Here is a 21,934-nt window from a genome sequence, read left to right as displayed (position 1 = left end):
ACCTTCCTGTGGTGATGGTGGTACAATGAGTTATGTGTAGACCTTCCTGTGGTGGTAGTGGTACAGTGAGTCAGGTGTAGACCTCCCTGTGGTGGTGGTGGTACAGTGAGTCAGGTGTATACCTTCCTGTGGTGATGGTGGTACAATGAATCAGGTGTATACCTTCCTGTGGTGGTGGTGGTACAATGAGTCAGGTGTAGACCTTCCTGTGGTGGTGGTGGTACAGTGAGTCAGGTGTAGACCTTCCTGTGGTGGTGGTGGTACAGTGAGTCAGGTGTAGACCTTCCTGTGGTGGTGGTGGTACAATGAGTCAGGTGTAGACCTTCCTGTGGTGGTGGTGGTACAATGAGTCAGGTGTATACCTTCCTGTAGTGGTGGTGGTACAGTGAGTCAGGTGTATACCTTCCTGTGGTGGTGGTGGTACAATGAGTCAGGTGTATACCTTCCTGTAGTGGTGGTGGTACAATGAGTCAGGTGTAGACCTTCCTGTGGTGGTGGTGGTACAGTGAGTCAGATGTAGACCTTCCTGTGGTGGTGGTGGTACAGTGAGTCAGGTGTAGACCTTCCTGTGGTGGTGGTGGTACAATGAGTCAGGTGTAGACCTTCCTGTGGTGGTGGTGGTACAATGAGTCAGGTGTATACCTTCCTGTGGTGGTGGTGGTGCAGTGAGTCAGGTGTAGACCTTCCTGTGGTGGTGGTGGTACAGTGAGTCAGGTGTAGACCTTCCTGTGGTGGTGGTGGTACAATGAGTCAGGTGTAGACCTTCCTGTGGTGGTGGTGGTACAGTGAGTCAGGTGTAGACCTTCCTGTGGTGGTGGTGGTACAATGAGTCAGGTGTAGACCTTCCTGTGGTGGTGGTGGTACAATGAGTCAGGTGTATACCTTCCTGTGGTGGTGGTGGTGCAGTGAGTCAGGTGTAGACCTTCCTGTGGTGGTGGTGGTACAGTGAGTCAGGTGTAGACCTTCCTGTGGTGGTGGTGGTACAATGAGTCAGGTGTAGACCTTCCTGTGGTGGTGGTGGTACAGTGAGTCAGGTGTATACCTTCCTGTGGTGATGGTGGTACAATGAGTCAGGTGTAGACCTTCCTGTGGTGGTGGTGGTACAATGAGTCATGTGTAGACCTTCCTGTGGTGGTGGTGGTGCAATGAGTCAGGTGTAGACCTTCCTGTGGTGATGGTGATACAATGAGTCATGTGTAGACCTTCCTGTGGTGGTGGTGGTACAATGAGTCAGGTGTTGACCTTCCTGTGGTGATGGTGGTACAATGAGTTATGTGTAGACCTTCCTGTGGTGGTAGTGGTACAGTGAGTCAGGTGTAGACCTCCCTGTGGTGGTGGTGGTACAATGAGTCAGGTGTATACCTTCCTGTGGTGATGGTGGTACAATGAGTCAGGTGTAGACCTTCCTGTGGTGGTGGTGGTACAATGAGTCAGGTGTATACCTTCCTGTGGTGGTAGTGGTACAGTGAGTCAGGTGTAGACCTCCCTGTGGTGGTGGTGGTACAGTGAGTCAGGTGTAGACCTTCCTGTGGTGATGGTGGTACAATGAGTCAGGTGTAGACCTTCCTGTGGTGGTGGTGGTACAGTGAGTCAGGTGTATACCTTCCTGTGGTGGTGGTGGTACAATGAGTCAGGTGTAGACCTTCCTGTGGTGATGGTGGTACAATGAGGCAGATGTAAGGGTGGAGGCAGGTAAAGAGACAACATGACAGGATGGATGTAGTGTCCAACTCCCATGTAGGATGTGATGATGTAGTGTCCAACTCCCATGTAGGATGTGATGATGTAGTGTCCAACTCCCATGTAGGATGTGATGATGTAGTGTCCAACTCCCATGTAGGATGTGATGATGTAGTGTCCAACTCCCATGTAGAATGTGATGATGTAGTGTCCAACTCCCATGTAGGATGTGATGATGTAGTGTCCAACTCCCATGTAGGATGTGATGATGTAGTGTCCAACTCCCATGTAGGATGTGATGATGTAGTGTCTAACTCCCATGTAGGATGTGATGATGCAGTGTCCAACTCCCATGTAGGATGTGATGATGTAGTGTCCAACTCCCATGTAGGATGTGATGATGTAGTGTCCAACTCCCATGTAGGATGTGATGATGTAGTGTCCAACTCCCATGTAGGATGTGATGATGTAGTGTCCAACTCCCATGTAGGATGTGATGATGTAGTGTCCAACTCCCATGTAGGATGTGATGATGTAGTGTCCAACTCCCATGTAGGATGTGATGATGTAGTGTCCAACTCCCATGTAGGATGTGATGATGTAGTGTCCAACTCCCATGTAGGATGTGATGATGTAGTGTCCAACTCCCATGTAGAATGTGATGATGCAGTGTCCAACTCCCATGTAGGATGTGATGATGTAGTGTCCAACTCCCATGTAGGATGTGATGATGTAGTGTCCAACTCCCATGTAGGATGTGATGATGTAGTGTCCAACTCCCATGTAGGATGTGATGATGTAGTGTCCAACTCCCATGTAGGATGTGATGATGTAGTGTCCAACTCCCATGTAGAATGTGATGATGCAGTGTCCAACTCCCATGTAGGATGTGATGATGCAGTGTCCAACTCCCATGTAGGATGTGATGATGTAGTGTCCAACTCCCATGTAGGATGTGATGATGTAGTGTCCAACTCCCATGTAGGATGTGATGATGTAGTGTCCAACTCCCATGTAGGATGTGATGATGTAGTGTCCAACTCCCATGTAGGATGTGATGATGTAGTGTCCAACTCCCATGTAGGATGTGATGATGTAGTGTCCAACTCCCATGTAGGATGTGATGATGTAGTGTCCAACTCCCATGTAGGATGTGATGATGTAGTGTCCAACTCCCATGTAGGATGTGATGATGTAGTGTCCAACTCCCATGTAGGATGTGATGATGTAGTGTCCAACTCCCATGTAGGATGTGATGATGTAGTGTCCAACTCCCATGTAGGATGTGATGATGCAGTGTCCAACTCCCATGTAGGATGTGATGATGTAGTGTCCAACTCCCATGTAGGATGTGATGATGTAGTGTCCAACTCCCATGTAGGATGTGATGATGTAGTGTCCAACTCCCATGTAGGATGTGATGATGTAGTGTCCAACTCCCATGTAGGATGTGATGATGTAGTGTCCAACTCCCATGTAGAATGTGATGATGTAGTGTCCAACTCCCATGTAGGATGTGATGATGTAGTGTCCAACTCCCATGTAGGATGTGATGATGTAGTGTCCAACTCCCATGTAGGATGTGATGATGCAGTGTCCAACTCCCATGTAGGATGTGATGATGTAGTGTCCAACTCCCATGTAGAATGTGATGATGTAGTGTCCAACTCCCATGTAGGATGTGATGATGTAGTGTCCAACTCCCATGTAGAATGTGATGATGCAGTGTCCAACTCCCATGTAGAATGTGATGATGTAGTGTCCAACTCCCATGTAGAATGTGATGATGCAGTGTCCAACTCCCATGTAGAATGTGATGATGTAGTGTCCAACTCCCATGTAGGATGTGATGATGTAGTGTCCAACTCCCATGTAGGATGTGATGATGTAGTGTCCAACTCCCATGTAGGATGTGATGATGGAGGAGACATTACCTGGCAAATCCTGGGGTCCAGGTCGCCCTCACATGGTGGGTCGGTCAGGTTACAGTAGCTGGAGATGTCGGTACAGAAGGTGTGGCCCAGTCTGCTGCACTGTGTTGACCCGGACTCACACTCCTCATTACTCCACGCCTGAGGTCATTAACACAGGTCAAGACGAGGATATGTGACTTACATGTCATATATTAATATTTAGCCTGACCAGAAATAATGTATGTATATATATATATATATATATATATATATATATATATATATATATATATATATATATATATATATATATATATATATATATATATATATATATATATATATTCATTTATTTATTCATATTTCTTTTGCTTTGTTTCTGTCTCCCGCGTTTGCGAGGTAGCGCAAGGAAACAGACGAAAGAAATGGCCCAACCCACCCCCATACACATGTGTATACATACACGTCCACACACGCAAATATACATACCTATACATCTCAATGTACACATATATATACACACGCAAACACATACATATATACACATGCACACAATTCACACTGTCTGCCTTTATTCATTCCCATCGCCACCTCGCCACACATGGAATAACATCCCCCTCCCCCCTCATGTGTGCGAGTTAGCGCTAGGAAAAGACAACAAAGGCCCCATTCGTTCACACTCAGTCTCTAGCTGTCATGTAATAATGCCCGAAACCATAGCTCCCTTTCCACATCCAGGCCCCACACAACTTTCCATGGTTTACCCCAGACGCTTCACATGCCCTGATACAATCCATTGACAGCACCTCTACCCCGGTATACCACATCGATCCAATTCACTCTATTCCTTGCCCGCCTTTCATCCTCCTGCATGTTCAGGCCCCGATCACACAAAATCTTTTTCACTCCATCTTTCCACCTACGATTTGGTCTCCCACTTCTCCTTGTTCCCTCCACCTCCGACACATATATCCTCTTGGTCAATCTTTCCTCACTCATTCTCTCCATGTGCCCAAACCATTTCAAAACACCCTCTTTTGCTCTCTCAACCACGCTCTTTTTATCTCTCTTACCCTTACATTACTTACGCGATCAAACCACCTTACACCACATATTGTCCTCAAACATCTCATTTCCAGCACATCCATCCTCCTCAGCACAACTCTATCCATAGCCCACGCCTCGCAACCATACAACATTGTTGGAACCACTATTCCTTCAAACATACCCATTTTTGCTTTCTGAGATAATGTTCTCGACTTCCAAACATTCTTCAAGGCTCCCAGGATTTTCGCCCACTTCCCCACCCTATGATTCACTTCCGCTTCCATGGCTCCATCCGCTACCAGATCCACTCCCAGATATCTAAAACACTTTACTTCCTCCAGTTTTCTCCATTCAAACTTACCTCCCAATTGACTTGACCCTCAACCCTACTGTACCTAATAACCTTGCTATTATTCACATTTACTCTTAACTTTCTCCTTTCACACACTTTACCAAACTCAGTCACCAGCTTCTGCAGTTTCTCACATGAATCAGCCACAAGCGCTGTATCATCAGCGAACAACAACTGGCTCACTTCCCAAGCTCTCTCATCCACAACAGACTGCATACTTGCCCCTCTTTCGAAAACTCGTGCATTCACCTCCCTAACAACCCCATCCTTAAACAAATTAAACAATCATGGAGACATCACACACCCCTGCCGCAAACCTACATTCACTGAGAACCAATCACTTTTCTCTCTTCCTACACGTACACATGCCTTACATCCTCGATAAAAACTTTTCACTGCTTCTAACAACTTGCCTCCCACACCATATATTCTTAATACCTTCCACAGAGCATCTCTATCAACTCTGTCATATGCCTTCTCCAGATCCATAAATGCTACATACAAATCCATTTGCTTTTCTAAGTATTTCTCACATACATTCTTCAAAGCAAACACCTGATCCACATATCCTCTACCACTTCTGAAACCACACTGCTCTTCCCAATCTGATGCTCTGTACATGCCTTCACCCTCTCAATCAATACCCTCCCATATAATTTCCCAGGAATACTCAACAAACTTATGCCTCTGTAATTTGAGCACTCACTTTTATCCCCTTTGCCTTTGTACAATGGCACTATGCACGCATTCCGCCAATCCTCAGGCACCTCACCATGAATCATACATACATTAAATAACTTTACCAACCAGTTAACAATACAGTCACCCCCTTTTTTAATAAATTCCACTGCAATACCATCCAAACCTGCTGCCTTGCCGGCTTTCATCTTCCGCAAAGCTTTTACTACCTCTTCTATGCTTACCAAATCATTCTCCCTAACCCTCTCACTTTGCACACCACCTCGGCCAAAACACCCTATATCTGCCACTCTATCATCAAACACATTCAACAAACCTTCAAAATACTCACTCCATCTCCTCACATCACCACTACTTGTTATCACCTCCCCATTAGCCCCCTTCACTGAAATTCCCATTTGTTCCCTTGTCTTACGCACTTTATTAACCTCCTTCCAAAACATCTTTTTATTCTCCCTAAAATTTAATGATACTCTCTCTATGTTTGGGTGGTATGACCTACCTGACAGAGGTTGTGGTCTTCGTCCGCTTCATCGTCGCAATCATCATCATTGTCACATATGTAGCGCAGGGGAATACATGTGTCCTTGTCCCCGCACGAGATCTCGTCCTTGTCTGTACACGAGTGACCAGCTGCAACACGTTCACAACACGATCACAACACGTTCAGAACACGTTCAGAATCAGCTCAAAAACTTTACGTCATATGTTCACTGTATATTTGATGTTCTAGCGGGCCTGAGTATACATACCTGTATGTGTAAGTCAGGTGTATCTGTATGTATAGTTCAGGTGTGTCTGTATGTATAGGTCAGGTGTATCTGTATGTATAGGTCTGGTGTGTCTGAATGTATAAGTCAGGTGTTTCTGCATGTATAGGTCAGGTATGTCTGTATTTATAGGTCATGTGTGTCTGTATGTATAGGTCAGGTGTGACTGTATGTATAGGTCAGGTGTATCTGTATGTATAGGTCTGGTGTGTCTGTATGTATAGGTCAGGTGTATCTGTATATATAGGTCAGGTGTGTCTATATGTATAGGTCTGGTGTGTCTGAATGTATAAGTCAGGTGTTTCTGCATGTATAGGTCAGGTATGTCTGTATTTATAGGTCATGTGTGTCTGTATGTATAAGTCAGGTGTGACTGTATGTATAGGTTTGGTGTGTCTGTATGTATAGGTCAGGTGTGTCTGTATGTATAATTCAGGTGTGTCTGTATGTATAACTCAGGTGTGTCTGTATGTATAGGTCAGGTGTGTCTGTATGAAGAGGTCAGGTGTGTCTGTATATATAGATCAGGTGTGTCTGTATGTGTAGGTCAGGTGTGTCTGTATGTATAGGTCAGGTGTATCTGTATATATAGATCAGGTGTGTCTGTATGTATAGGTCTGGTGTGTCTGAATGTATAAGTCAGGTGTTTCTTCATGTATAGGTCAGGTGTGTCTGTATTTATAGGTCATGTGTGTCTGTATGTATAGGCCAGGTGTGACTGTATGTATAGGTCTGGTGTGTCTGTATGTATTGGTCAGGTGTGTCTGTATGTACAGGTCAGGTGTGTCTGTATGTACAGGTTAACTGTTTCTGTATGTATAGATCTGGTGTGTCTGTATGTACAGATCAGGTGTGTCTGTATGTATAGGTCAGGTGTGTCTGTATGTATAGGTCTGGTGTGTCTGTATGTATATGTCCGGTGTGTCTGTATGTATAGGTCAGGTGTGTCTGTATGTATAGGTCAGGTGTGTCTCTATGTGTAGGTCTACTGGGTATGTATATATAGGACAGGTGTGTGTGTGTATATCGGTCAGGTGTGTCTGTATGTACAGGTCAGGTGTGTCTGTATGTACAGGTTAACTGTTTCTGTATGTATAGATCTGGTGTGTCTGTATGTACAGATCAGGTGTGTCTGTATGTATAGGTCAGGTGTGTCTGTATGTATAGGTCTGGTGTGTCTGTATGTATATGTCCGGTGTGTCTGTATGTATAGGTCAGGTGTATCTGTATGTATAGGTCAGGTGTGTCTCTATGTGTAGGTCTGCTGGGTATGTATATATAGGACAGGTGTGTGTGTGTATATCGGTCAGGTGTGTCTGTATGTATAGGTCAGGTGTGTCTCTATGTGTAGGTCTGCTGGGTATGTATATATAGGACAGGTGTGTGTGTGTATATCGGTCAGGTGTGTCTGTATGTATAGGTCAGGTGTGTCTCTATGTGTAGGTCTGCTGGGTATGTATGTATAGGACAGGTGTGTGTGTGTATATCGGTCAGGCAGTAGGTCATGATGGAGAGGATCACATGGTACAATGTCTCCTGCCACTTAAAGGAGAGCATTATGATATAATGCTCAGAACCACAAGACGACATCAGGCCATCAGACTAAGGTCAACCCCCCCCCCTCACTGGCATATGACAGAGTCACACGCACTCTCATTGGCATATGACAATGTCAGACGCACCCTCACTGGCATATGACAGAGTCAGACGCACCCTCCCTGGCATATGACAGGGTCAGACGCACCCTCACTGGCATATGACAGAGTTACACGCATCTTCACTGGCATATGACAGAAGTCACACGCACCCTCACTGGCATATGACAGAGTCAGACGCACCCTCCCTGGCATATGACAGGGTCAGACGCACCCTCACTGGCATATGACAGAGTTACACGCATCTTCACTGGCATATGACAGAAGTCACACGCACCCTCACTGGCATATGACAGAGTCAGACGCACCCTCCCTGGCATATGACAGGGTCAGACGCACCCTCACTGGCATATGACAGAGTCAGACGCACCCTCCCTGGCATATGACAGGGTCAGACGCACCCTCACTGGCATATGACAGAGTTACACGCATCTTCACTGGCATATGACAGAAGTCACACGCACCCTCACTGGCATATGACAGAGTCAGACGCACCCTCCCTGGCATATGACAGTCAGACGCACCCTCACTGGCATATGACAGACGCATCTTCACTGGCATATGACAGAAGTCACACGCACCCTCACTGGCATATGACAGTGTCAGACGCACCCTCACTGGCATATGACAGTCAGACGCACCCTCACTGGCATATGACAGTCAGACGCACCCTCACTGGCATATGACAGAAACTTCACTTTTGTCACGCATAATCAGGTGGATCACAGTATATCACTGGTGAGAACGGTGACTCCCACTGTAGACTTATAACTACAACGGTGACTCCCACTGTAGACTTATAACTACAACGGTGACTCCCACTGTAGACTTATAACTACAACGGTGACTCCCACTGTAGACTTATAACTACAACGGTGACTCCCACTGTAGACTTATAACTACAACGGTGACTCCTACTGTAGACTTATAACTACAACGGTGACTCCCACTGTAGACTTATAACTACAACGGTGACTCCTACTGTAGACTTATAACTACAACGGTGACTCCCACTGTAGACTTATAACTACAACGGTGACTCCCACTGTAGACTTATAACTACAACGGTGACTCCCACTGTAGACTTATAACTACAACGGTGACTCCCACTGTAGACTTATAACTACAACGGTGACTCCCACTGTAGACTTATAACTACAACGGTGACTCCCACTGTAGACTTATAACTACAACGGTGACTCCCACTGTAGACTTATAACTACAACGGTGACTCCCACTGTAGACTTATAACTACAACGGTGACTCCCACTGTAGACTTATAACTACAACGGTGACTCCCACTGTAGACTTATAACTACAACGGTGACTCCCACTGTAGACTTATAACTACAACGGTGACTCCCACTGTAGACTTATAACTACAACGGTGACTCCCACTGTAGACTTATAACTACAACGGTGACTCCCACTGTAGACTTATAACTACAACGGTGACTCCCACTGTAGACTTATAACTACAACGGTGACTCCCTACTGTAGACTTATAACTACAACGGTGACTCCCACTGTAGACTTATAACTACAACGGTGACTCCCACTGTAGACTTATAACTACAACGGTGACTCCCACTGTAGACTTATAACTACAACGGTGACTCCCACTGTAGACTTATAACTACAACGGTGACTCCCACTGTAGACTTATAACTACAACGGTGACTCCCACTGTAGACTTATAACTACAACGGTGACTCCCACTGTAGACTTATAACTACAACGGTGACTCCCACTGTAGACTTATAACTACAACGGTGACTCCCACTGTAGACTTATAACTACAACGGTGACTCCCACTGTAGACTTATAACTACAACGGTGACTCCCACTGTAGACTTATAACTACAACGGTGACTCCTACTGTAGACTTATAACTACAACGGTGACTCCTACTGTAGACTTATAACTACAACGGTGACTCCCACTGTAGACTTATAACTACAACGGTGACTCCCACTGTAGACTTATAACTACAACGGTGACTCCTACTGTAGACTTATAACTACAACGGTGACTCCTACTGTAGACTTATAACTACAACGGTGACTCCCACTGTAGACTTATAACTACAACGGTGACTCCCACTGTAGACTTATAACTACAACGGTGACTCCCACTGTAGACTTATAACTACAACGGTGACTCCTACTGTAGACTTATAACTACAACGGTGACTCCCACTGTAGACATATAACTACAACGGTGACTCCCACTGTAGACTTATAACTACAACGGTGACTCCCACTGTAGACTTATAACTACAACGGTGACTCCCACTGTAGACTTATAACTACAACGGTGACTCCCACTGTAGACTTATAACTACAACGGTGACTCCCACTGTAGACTTATAACTACAACGGTGACTCCCACTGTAGACTTATAACTACAACGGTGACTCCCACTGTAGACTTATAACTACAACGGTGACTCCCACTGTAGACTTATAACTACAACGGTGACTCCCACTGTAGACTTATAACTACAACGGTGACTCCCACTGTAGACTTATAACTACAACGGTGACTCCTACTGTAGACTTATAACTACAACGGTGACTCCCACTGTAGACTTATAACTACAACGGTGACTCCCACTGTAGACTTATAACTACAACGGTGACTCCCACTGTAGACTTATAACTACAACGGTGACTCCTACTGTAGACTTATAACTACAACGGTGACTCCCACTGTAGACTTATAACTACAACGGTGACTCCCACTGTAGACTTATAACTACAACGGAGACTCCCAATGTAGACTTATAACTACAACGGTGACTCCCACTGTAGACTTATAACTACAACGGTGACTCCCACTGTAGACTCATAACTACAACGGTGACTCCCACTGTAGATTTATAACTACAAAGGTGACTCCCACTGTAGAATTATAACTACAACGGTGACTCGCACTGTAGACTTATAACTACAACGGTGACTCCCACTGTAGAATTATAACTACAACGGTGACTCGCACTGTAGACTTATAACTACAGTATAGGAGAGTCCCTCCCTCCCTCTACAGTGACACACTGACCTGTCATGGTGGAGACGAGCAACACCAGCAGGAATTCAAACAAGGCTTCCATCTTTGTACTTCTGGCACCTCAGCCGACCAACGACGCTTCTGGAACATGAAATTATCTTACTGCACTGACTACACACACACACACACACACACACACACACACACACACACACACACAGACACACACACACACTGCTGGAACAGAGGAGAGTAACAGTGATGTACAAGGAAATATTTAACCTCGTACGTCTGGTCAAAACTGGAATATGCTACGTAAATGTGGTCATGTGAGAGCAGGCAGGAGAGAGAGAGAGCTAACAGAGGAGGTGCAGAGGAAGGCGACTAACCTGAGCAAGAGGGAGAGGCGAGGCAACCTTAGATCTGCACACAGTGGAAGAAAGAAGAGTAATGGGTGATAAACTTCTCGTTTTAAACCTGATTGATGATAAGATAACAAGTTCTCCAGACGTGTATTGACCGAGCAATCACATTGCACGACTGGAGACTGGGCAACCCACAACTCCCTCCCCGTACAGTACAATACACGGGGTCCAACCAGTCTACAACTCCCTCCCCGTACAGTACAATACACGGGGTCCAACCAGTGTACAACTCCCTCCCCGTACAGTACAATACATGGGGTCCAACCAGTGTACAACTCCCTCCCCGTACAGTACAATACATGGGGTCCAACCAGTGTACAACTCCCTCCCCGTACAGTACAATACACGGGGTCCAACCAGTGTACAACTCCCTCCCCGTACAGTACAATACATGGGGTCCAACCAGTGTACAACTCCCTCCCCGTACAGTACAATACACAGGGTCCAACCAGTGTACAACTCCCTCCCCGTACAGTACAATACATGGGGTCCAACCAGTGTACAACTCCCTCCCCGTACAGTACAATACACGGGGTCCAGCCAGTGTACAACTCCCTCCCCGTACAGTACAATACATGGGGTCCAACCAGTGTACAACTCCCTCCCCGTACAGTACAATACATGGGGTCCAACCAGTGTACAACTCCCTCCCCGTACAGTACAATACACGGGGTCCAACCAGTGTACAACTCCCTCCCCGTACAGTACAATACATGGGGTCCAACCAGTGTACAACTCCCTCCCCGTACAGTACAATACATGGGGTCCAACCAGTGTACAACTCCCTCCCCGTACAGTACAATACATGGGGTCCAACCAGTGTACAACTCCCTCCCCGTACAGTACAATACACTGGGTCCAACCAGTGTACAACTCCCTCCCCGTACAGTACAATACATGGGGTCCAACCAGTGTACAACTCCCTCCCCGTACAGTACAATACACGGGGTCCAACCAGTGTACAACTCCCTCCCCGTACAGTACAATACACGGGGTCCAACCAGTGTACAACTCCCTCCCCGTACAGTACAATACACGGGGTCCAACCAGTGTACAACTCCCTCCCCGTACAGTACAATACATGGGGTCCAACCAGTGTACAACTCCCTTCCCGTACAGTACAATACATGGGGTCCAACCAGTGTACAACTCCCTCCCCGTACAGTACAATACACGGGGTCCAACCAGTGTACAACTCCCTCCCCGTACAGTACAATACATGGGGTCCAACCAGTGTACAACTCCCTCCCCGTACAGTACAATACACGGGTCCAACAGTGTACAACTCCTCCCGTACAGTACAACACAGGGGTAAACCATTGTACAACTCCCTCCCCGTACAGTACAATACACGGGGTCCACACAGTTATGACCCCTCCACCGTACAGACAATACACGGGTCACAACAGACGGATGACCCCTCACCTACTAAACGATGACCCGGCACTACCAAACGGATGACCCGGGCACCAACCAGACGGATGACCCCGGCACCAACAAGACGGATGACCCCGGCACCACCAGAACGATGACCCCGGGCACCTACCAACGGATGACCCCGGGCCCAACCAGACGGATGACCCCGGGCACCTACGACGGATGACCCCGGGGCACCTACCAGACGGATGACCCCGGGCACCAACCAGAGGATGACCCCGGGCACCTACCAGACGGATGACCCCGGGGCACCTACCAGACGGATGACCCCGGGCACCTACCAGACGGATGACCCCGGGCACCTACCAGACGGATGACCCCGGGCACCTACCAGACGGATGACCCCGGGCACCTACCAGACGGATGACCCCGGGCACCAACCAGACGGATGACCCCGGGCACCTACCAGACGGATGACCCCGGGCACCAACCAGACGGATGACCCCGGGCACCTACCAGACGGATGACCCCGGGCACCAACCAGACGGATGACCCCGGGCACCTACCAGACGGATGACCCCGGGCACCTACCAGACGGATGACCCCGGGCACCTACCAGACGGATGACCCCGGGCACCTACCAGACGGATGACCCCGGGCACCTACCAGACGGATGACCCCGGGCACCTACCAGACGGATGACCCCGGGCACCTACCAGACGGATGACCCCGGGCACCTACTAGACGGATGACCCCGGGCACCAACCAGACGGATGACCCCGGGCACCTACCAGACGGATGACCCCGGGCACCTACCAGACGGATGACCCCGGGCACCTACCAGACGGATGACCCCGGGTACCTACCAGACGGATGACCCCGGGGCACCTACCAGATGAATGACCCCGGGCACCAACCAGACGGATGACCCCGGGCACCAACCAGACGGATGACCCCGGGGCACCTACCAGATGAATGACCCCGGGCACCAACCAGACGGATGACCCCGGGCACCTACCAGACGGATGACCCCGGGGCACCTACCAGACGGATGACCCCGGGCACCTACCACACGGATGACCCCGGGCACCTACCTGACGGATGACCCCGAGGCACCTACCAGACGGATGACCCCGGGCACCAACCAGACGCATGACCCCGGGCACCTACTAGACGGATGACCCCGAGGCACCTACCAGACGGATGACCCCGGGCACCTACCTGACGGATGACCCCGAGGCACCTACCAGACGGATGACCGCGGGCACCAACCAGACGGATGACCCCGGGGCACCTACCTGACGGATGACCCCTGGGCACCAACCAGACACATGACCCCGGGCACCTAGTAGACGGATGACCCCGGGGCACCAACCAGACACATGACCCCGGGCACCTACTAGACGGATGACCCCGGGCACCTACTAGACGGATGACCCCGGGCACCTACCAGACGGATGACCCCGGGCACCAACCAGACGGATGACCCCGGGGCACCTACCAGACGGATGACCCCGGGACACCTACTAGACGGATGACCCCGGGGCACCTACCAGACGGATGACCCCGGGGCACCTACCAGACGGATGACCCCGGGGCACCTACCTGAAGGATGACCCCGGGGCACCTACCTGACGGATGACCCCGGGTCACCTACCAGACAAATGACCCCGGGCACCTACTAGACGGATGACCCCGGGGCACCAACCAGACGGATGACCCCGGGCACCTACCAGACGGATGACCCCGGGCACCAACCAGACGGATGACCCCGGGGCACCTACCTGACGGATGACCCCGGGGCACCTACCTGACGGATGATCCCGGGCACCAACCAGACGGATGACCCCGGGCACCTACCAGATGAATGACCCCGGGCGCCTACTAGACGGATGACCCCGGGCACTTACCAGACGGATGACCCCGGGCACCTACTAGACGGATGACCCCTGGGCACCTACCTGACGGATGAACCCCGAGCACCTACCAGACGGATGACCCCGGGGCACCTACCTGACAGATGACCCCGGGGCACCTACCTGACGGATGATCCCGGGCACCAACCAGACGGATGACCCCGGGCACCTACCAGACGGATGACCCCGGGCGCCTACTAGACGGATGACCCCGGGCACTTACCAGACGGATGACCCCGGGCACCTACTAGACGGATGACCCCTGGGCACCTACCTGACGGATGAACCCCGAGCACCTACCAGACGGATGACCCCGGGCACCAACCAGACGGCTGACCCCGGGCACCAACCAGACGGATGACCCCGGGCATCTACCAGACGGATGACCCCTGGGCACCTACCTGACGGATGACCCCGGGCACCTACTAGACGGATGACCCCGGGCACCAACCAGACGGATGACCCCGGGGCACCTACCAGATGAATGACCCCGGGCACCAACCAGACGGATGACCCCGGGCACCTACCAGACGGATGACCCCGGGGCACCTACCAGACGGATGACCCCGGGCACCTACCACACGGATGACCCCGGGCACCTACCAGACGGATGACCCCGAGGCACCTACCAGACGGATGACCCCGGGCACCAACCAGACGCATGACCCCGGGCACCTACTAGACGGATGACCCCGAGGCACCTACCAGACGGATGACCCCGGGCACCTACCTGACGGATGACCCCGAGGCACCTACCAGACGGATGACCCCGGGCACCAACCAGACGCATGACCCCGGGCACCTACTAGACGGATGACCCCGGGGCACCTACCAGACGGATGACCCCGGGCACCAACCAGACGCATGACCCCGGGCACCTACTAGACGGATGACCCCGGGCACCTACTAGACGGATGACCCCGGGACACCTACTAGACGGATGACCCCGGGCACCTACTAGACGGATGACCCCGGGCACCTACCAGACGGATGACCCCGGGGCACCAACCAGACGCATGACCCCGGGCACCTACTAGACGGATGACCCCGGGCACCTACCAGACGGATGACCCCGGGGCACCTACCAGACGGATGACCCCGGGGCACCAACCAGACGGATGACCCCAGGCACCTACCAGATGAATGACCCCGGGCACCAACCAGACGGATGACCCCGGGGCACCTACCAGACGGATGACCCCGAGGCACCTACCAGATGGATGATCCCGGGCACCCAGTAGACGGATGACCCCGGGCACCAACCAGACGGATGACCCCGGGCACCTACCAGACGGATGACCCCGGGGCACCTACCAGACGGATGACCCCGGGGCACCTACCAGACGGATGACCCCGGGCACCTACCTGACGGATGACCCCGGGGCACCTACCAGACGGATGACCCCGGGCACCTACCTGACGGATGACCCCGGGCACCTACCAGACGGATGACCCCGAGGCACCTACCAGACGGATGACCCCGGGCACCTAGTAGACGGAAGACCCCGGGCACCAACCAGACGGATGACCCCGGGGCACCTACCAGACGCATGACCCCGGGCACCTACCAGACGGATGACCCCGGGGCACCTACCAGACGGATGACCCCGGGTACCTACCAGATGGATGACCCCGGGGCACCTACCAGATGAATGACCCCGGGCACCAACCAGACGGATGACCCCGGGCACCTACCAGACGGATGACCCCGGGGCACCTACCAGACGGATGACCCCGGGCACCTACCACACGGATGACCCCGGGCACCTACCTGACGGATGACCCCGAGGCACCTACCAGACGGATGACCCCGGGCACCAACCAGACGCATGACCCCGGGCACCTACTAGACGGATGACCCCGAGGCACCTACCAGACGGATGACCCCGGGCACCTACCTGACGGATGACCCCGAGGCACCTACCAGACGGATGACCCCGGGCACCAACCAGACGGATGACCCCGGGGCACCTACCTGACGGATGACCCCTGGGCACCAACCAGACACATGACCCCGGGCACCTAGTAGACGGATGACCCCGGGGCACCAACCAGACACATGACCCCGGGCACCTACTAGACGGATGACCCCGGGGCACCTACTAGACGGATGACCCCGGGCACCTACCAGACGCATGACCCCGGGCACCAACCAGACGGATGACCCCGGGGCACCTACCAGACGGATGACCCCGGGACACCTACTAGACGGATGACCCCGGGGCACCTACCAGACGGATGACCCCGGGGCACCTACCAGACGGATGACCCCGGGGCACCTACCAGACGGATGACCCCGGGGCACCTACCTGACGGATGACCCCGGGGCACCTACCTGACGGATGACCCCGGGTCACCTACCAGACAAATGACCCCGGGCACCTACTAGACGGATGACCCCGGGGCACCAACCAGACGGATGACCCCGGGCACCTACCAGACGGATGACCCCGGGCACTTACCAGACGGATGACCCCGGGGCACCTACCTGACGGATGACCCCGGGGCACCTACCTGACGGATGATCCCGGGCACCAACCAGACGGATGACCCCGGGCACCTACCAGATGAATGACCCCGGGCGCCTACTAGACGGATGACCCCGGGCACTTACCAGACGGATGACCCCGGGCACCTACTAGACGGATGACCCCTGGGCACCTACCTGACGGATGAACCCCGAGCACCTACCAGACGGATGACCCCGGGGCACCTACCTGACGGATGACCCCGGGGCACCTACCTGACGGATGATCCCGGGCACCAACCAGACGGATGACCCCGGGCACCTACCAGATGAATGACCCCGGGCGCCTACTAGACGGATGACCCCGGGCACTTATCAGACGGATGACGCCGGGCACCTACTAGACGGATGACCCCTGGGCACCTACCTGACGGATGAACCCCGAGCACCTACCAGACGGATGACCCCGGGCACCAACCAGACGGATGACCCCGGGCACCAACCAGACGGATGACCCCGGGCACCAACCAGACGGATGACCCCGGGCACCTACCAGACGGATGACCCCTGGGCACCTACCTGACGGATGACCCCGGGCACCTACTAGACGGATGACCCCGGGCACCAACCAGACGGATGACCCCGGGCACCTACCAGACGGATGACCCCGGGCACCTACCAGACGGATGACCCCGGGGCACCTACCACACGGAAGACCCCGGGGCACCTACCAGACTGATGACCCCGGGGCACCTACCACACGGATGACCCCGGGGCACCTACCAGATGGATGACCCGGGGGCACCTACTGACCCCTGGGCACCTACCTGACGGATGAACCCGGATCACCTACCAGACGGATGACCCCGGGGCATAATACCAGACCTCAGAGTTCTGGGTCATGCTTAGCTACACGACCCTCAATCTACTTATTCCAAGTTTTTGTTGAACGACGCCACTTAACCTGTCGTGGACGTCCCACTTATAAAAGTCAGCTATTTTAGGAGCAGGTGAGTGAGTGTGTTAGTGGTTTTGATGCACGAGACCGGGTTATAGTGATGGGTGATTTGAATGCAAAGGTGAGTAATGTGGCAGTTGAGGGAATAATTGGTATACATGGGGTGTTCAGTGTTGTAAATGGTAATGGTGAAGAGCTTGTAGATTTATGTGCTGAAAAAGGACTGGTGATTGGAAATACCTGGTTTAAAAAGCGAGATATACATAAGTATACGTATGTAAGTAGGAGAGATGGCCAGAGAGCGTTATTATACTACGTCTTAATTGATAGGCGTGTAAAAGAGACTTTTAGATGTTAATGTGCTGAAAGGTGCAGCTGGAGGGATGTCTGATCATTATCTTATGAAGGCGAAGGTGAAGATTTGTAGAGATTTTCAAAAGAGAAGAGTGAATGTTGGGGTGAAGAGAGTGGTGGGAGTAAGTGATCTTGGGAAGGAGACTTGTGTGAGGAAGTACCAGGAGAGACTGAGTACAGAATGGAAAAAGGTGAGAACAATGGAAGTAAGGGGAGTGGGGGAGGAATGGGATATATTTAGGGAAGCAGTGATGGAGTGCGCAAAAGATGTTTGTGGCATGAGAAGCGTGGGAGGTGGGCAGATCAGAGAGGGTAGTGAGTGGTGGGATAAAGAAGTAAAGTTAATTGTGAAAGAGAAAAGAGAGGCGTTTGGACAATGCTTGCAAGGAAGGAGTGCTAATTATTGAAAGATGTATAAAAGAAAGAGGCAGGAGGTCAAGAGAAAGGTGCAAGAGTTGAAAAAGAGGGCAAATGAGAGTTGGGTGAGAGAGTATCATTAAATTTTAGGGAGAAGAAAAAGATGTTTTGGAAGGAGGTAAATAACGTATGTAAGAAAAGAGAACAAATGGGAATATTGGTGAAGTTGGCAATGGGGGAAGTGATAGCAGGTAATGATGAAGTGGGGAGATGGATTGAGTATCTTGAGGGTTTGTTAGAATGCGTTTGATGATAGAGTGGCAGATATAGGGTGCGTTGGTCGGGATGGTGTGCGAAGTGAGAGAATCAAGGAGAATGGGGGTCGGTGAAGAGAGAAAAGGTAGTGAAAGCTTTGCAGAGGATGAAGTCCGGAAAGGCGGCGGGTTTGGATAGTATTGCAGTTAAATTCATTGAATAAGGGGATGACTGTGTTGTTGATTGGTTGGTAAGGATATCAATGTATGTATGGATCATGATGAATAGTGGATAGTGCCATTGTGCAAAGTGAAATGGGATAAAAGTGAATGTTCAAACTACAGAGGCATAAGTTTGTTGAGTATTCCTGGGAAATTATATGGGAGGGTATTGATTGAGAGGGTGAAGGCATGTACAGAGCATCAGATTGGGGAAGAGCAGTGTGGTTTCAGAAGTGGTAGAGGATGTGTGGATCAGGTGTTTGCTTTGAAGAATGTATGTGAGAAATACTTAGAGAAACAGATGGATATGTATGTAGCATTTATGGATCTGGAGTAGGTATATGATAGAGTTGATAGAGATGCTTTGTGAAAGGTTTTAAGAGTATATGGTGTGGGAGATAAGCTGCTAGAAGCAGTGGGAAGTTTTTATCAATGATGTAAGGCATGTGCACGAGTAGGAAGAGAGGAGAGTGATTGGTTCCCAATAAAGGTCGGTCTGCGGCAGGGGTGTGTGAGAGTGAATGTGAATAAGAGCAGAGTTACGCAGGGTTAAGGAACAAGTTAGATGGGATGTGAGTTTGGATGGAAAAAAAATTGGGGGAAATGAAGTGCTTTAGATATCTAGAAGTGGACTTAGCAGAGAATGGAACCATGGAAATGGAAGTGAGTCATAGGGTGGGAGAGGGGGCGAAGATTCTGGGAGCGATGAAGAATGTGTGGAAAAAGAGAACGTTATCTGGGAGTGCGAAAGTGGGGATGTTTGAAGGAATAGTGGTTCCAACAATACTATATGGTTGCGAGGCGTGGGCTATGGATAGGATTGTGTTTGAGGAGAGTGGATGTGTTGGAAATGAGATGTTTCAGGACAATATGTGGTGTGAGGTGGTTTGATCGAGAAAGTAATGAAAGGGTAAGAGAGATGTGTGGTAATAAAAAGAGTGTGGTTGAGAGAGCAGAAGAGGGTGTTTTAAAATGGTTTGGTCACATGGAGAAAATGAGTGAGGAACGATTGACAAAGAGGATATATGTGTCAGAGGTGGAGGGAACGAGGAGAAGCGGGAGGCCAAATTGGAGGTGCAAGGATGGAGTGAAAAAGATTTAGAGCGATCAGGGCCTGAACATGCAGGAGGGTGAGAGGCGTGCAAGGAATAGAGTGAATTGGAACGATGTGGTATACCGGGGTCGACGTGCGATAATATGATGACCTTCACTAGGGAATTCAGCTGCCATGCAATCTAAGACATAAAGGCAAAAAAAATACATTTCAAAAGCCGTCAGTATACAAGTCTATGTTACAGGTAAACAAACACAGGCGTTGTCTTTCCACGAAGTTCAAGTTTCAGAACTGAATTTCCCTTTCTCGATATATCATTGATCGTGCTGGTGGTGTTGACCATTCTGTGCAAGTCTTGTATCAGGAGGGAGGCTGGACAAGTGCATGCCTACCTACTGTGGGAACGGAAGTAACACTGTGTCTTACTCACATGTAATCCAATGTTTACCTTCCTGGGGGGGAACACAAGGTGGCTGTCAGCGGTGTGTGGTGTGCAGGAGGCAGCCAACACTCGTGAGTGAGTGAGTGAGTGAGGCGAGGTGAGCGGTGCGTCAGGTAATGTACTCTGGCTGTGTGACCTTGAGCAGCGGAGGGAGGCGGGAATAAGCTCTTGCATGAGGCTGGTATGATCAGGTAATTACCCCTACCGATGTCCCTTGTCCCACGAAAAGTCTACTAGGCTCCCGGTAGATGGCTGTGTCCCCGGGAGATGGCTGTGTCCCCGGGAGATGGCTGTGTCCCCGGTAGATGGCTGTGTCCCCGGTAGATGGCTGTGTCCCCGGGAGATGGCTGTGTCCCCGGTAGATGGCTGTGTCCCCGGTAGATGGCTGTGTCCCCGGTAGATGGCTGTGTCCCCGGGAGATGGCTGTGTCCCCGGTAGATGGCTGTGTCCCCGGTAGATGGCTGTGTCCCCGGTAGATGGCTGTGTCCCCGGGAGATGGCTGTGTCCCCGGTAGATGGCTGTGTCCCCGGTAGATGGCTGTGTCCCCGGTAGATGGCTGTGTCCCCGGTAGATGGCTGTGTCCCCAGGAGATGGCTGTGTCCCCGGTAGATGGCTGTGTCCCCAGGAGATGGCTGTGTCTACGGGAGAAGACTGTGTCCCCGGGAGATGGTTGTGTCCCCGGTAGATGGCTGTGTCCCCGGTAGATGGCTGTGTCCCCGGTTGATGGCTGTGTCCCCAGGAGATGGCTGTGTCCCCGGTAGATGGCTGTGTCCCCAGGAGATGGCTGTGTCTACGTGAGAAGACTGTGTCCCCGGGAGATGGTTGTGTCCCCGGTAGATGGCCGTGTCCCCGGTAGATGGCTGTGTCCCCGGTAGATGGCTGTGTCCCCGGTAGATGGCTATGTCCCCAGGAGATGGCTGTGTCTACGGGAGAAGGCTGTGTCCCCGGTAGATGGTTGTGTCCCCGGTAGATGGCTGTGTCCCC

General features: G+C 51.2%; 1 protein-coding gene across 1 annotated transcript in view; it reads right to left on the bottom strand.

Moving 5' to 3' along the window:
- The window catches only part of LOC139758178 (uncharacterized), a 54,519-nt gene extending 33,465 nt beyond the window's left edge, over positions 1 to 21,054 (bottom strand). Inside the window, exons 1-4 of the mRNA XM_071679387.1 lie at positions 20,939 to 21,054; positions 11,176 to 11,265; positions 6,194 to 6,324; positions 3,615 to 3,752 (exon numbers count right to left, since the gene is read on the bottom strand). Coding sequence (XP_071535488.1) covers positions 3,615 to 3,752; positions 6,194 to 6,324; positions 11,176 to 11,227 — 321 coding nt within the window. The 5' untranslated portion in view covers positions 11,228 to 11,265; positions 20,939 to 21,054. The remainder of the gene's footprint in view (positions 1 to 3,614; positions 3,753 to 6,193; positions 6,325 to 11,175; positions 11,266 to 20,938) is intronic.
- Positions 21,055 to 21,934: the final 880 nt, after the last annotated feature.

This window comes from Panulirus ornatus, chromosome 29, assembly GCF_036320965.1.
Source record: "Panulirus ornatus isolate Po-2019 chromosome 29, ASM3632096v1, whole genome shotgun sequence".
NCBI classification, from domain to species: Eukaryota; Metazoa; Arthropoda; class Malacostraca; order Decapoda; family Palinuridae; genus Panulirus; species Panulirus ornatus.
The sequence above is the reverse complement of the archived record's forward strand: the minus strand, read 5'-3'. Positions and strand labels throughout refer to the sequence as shown.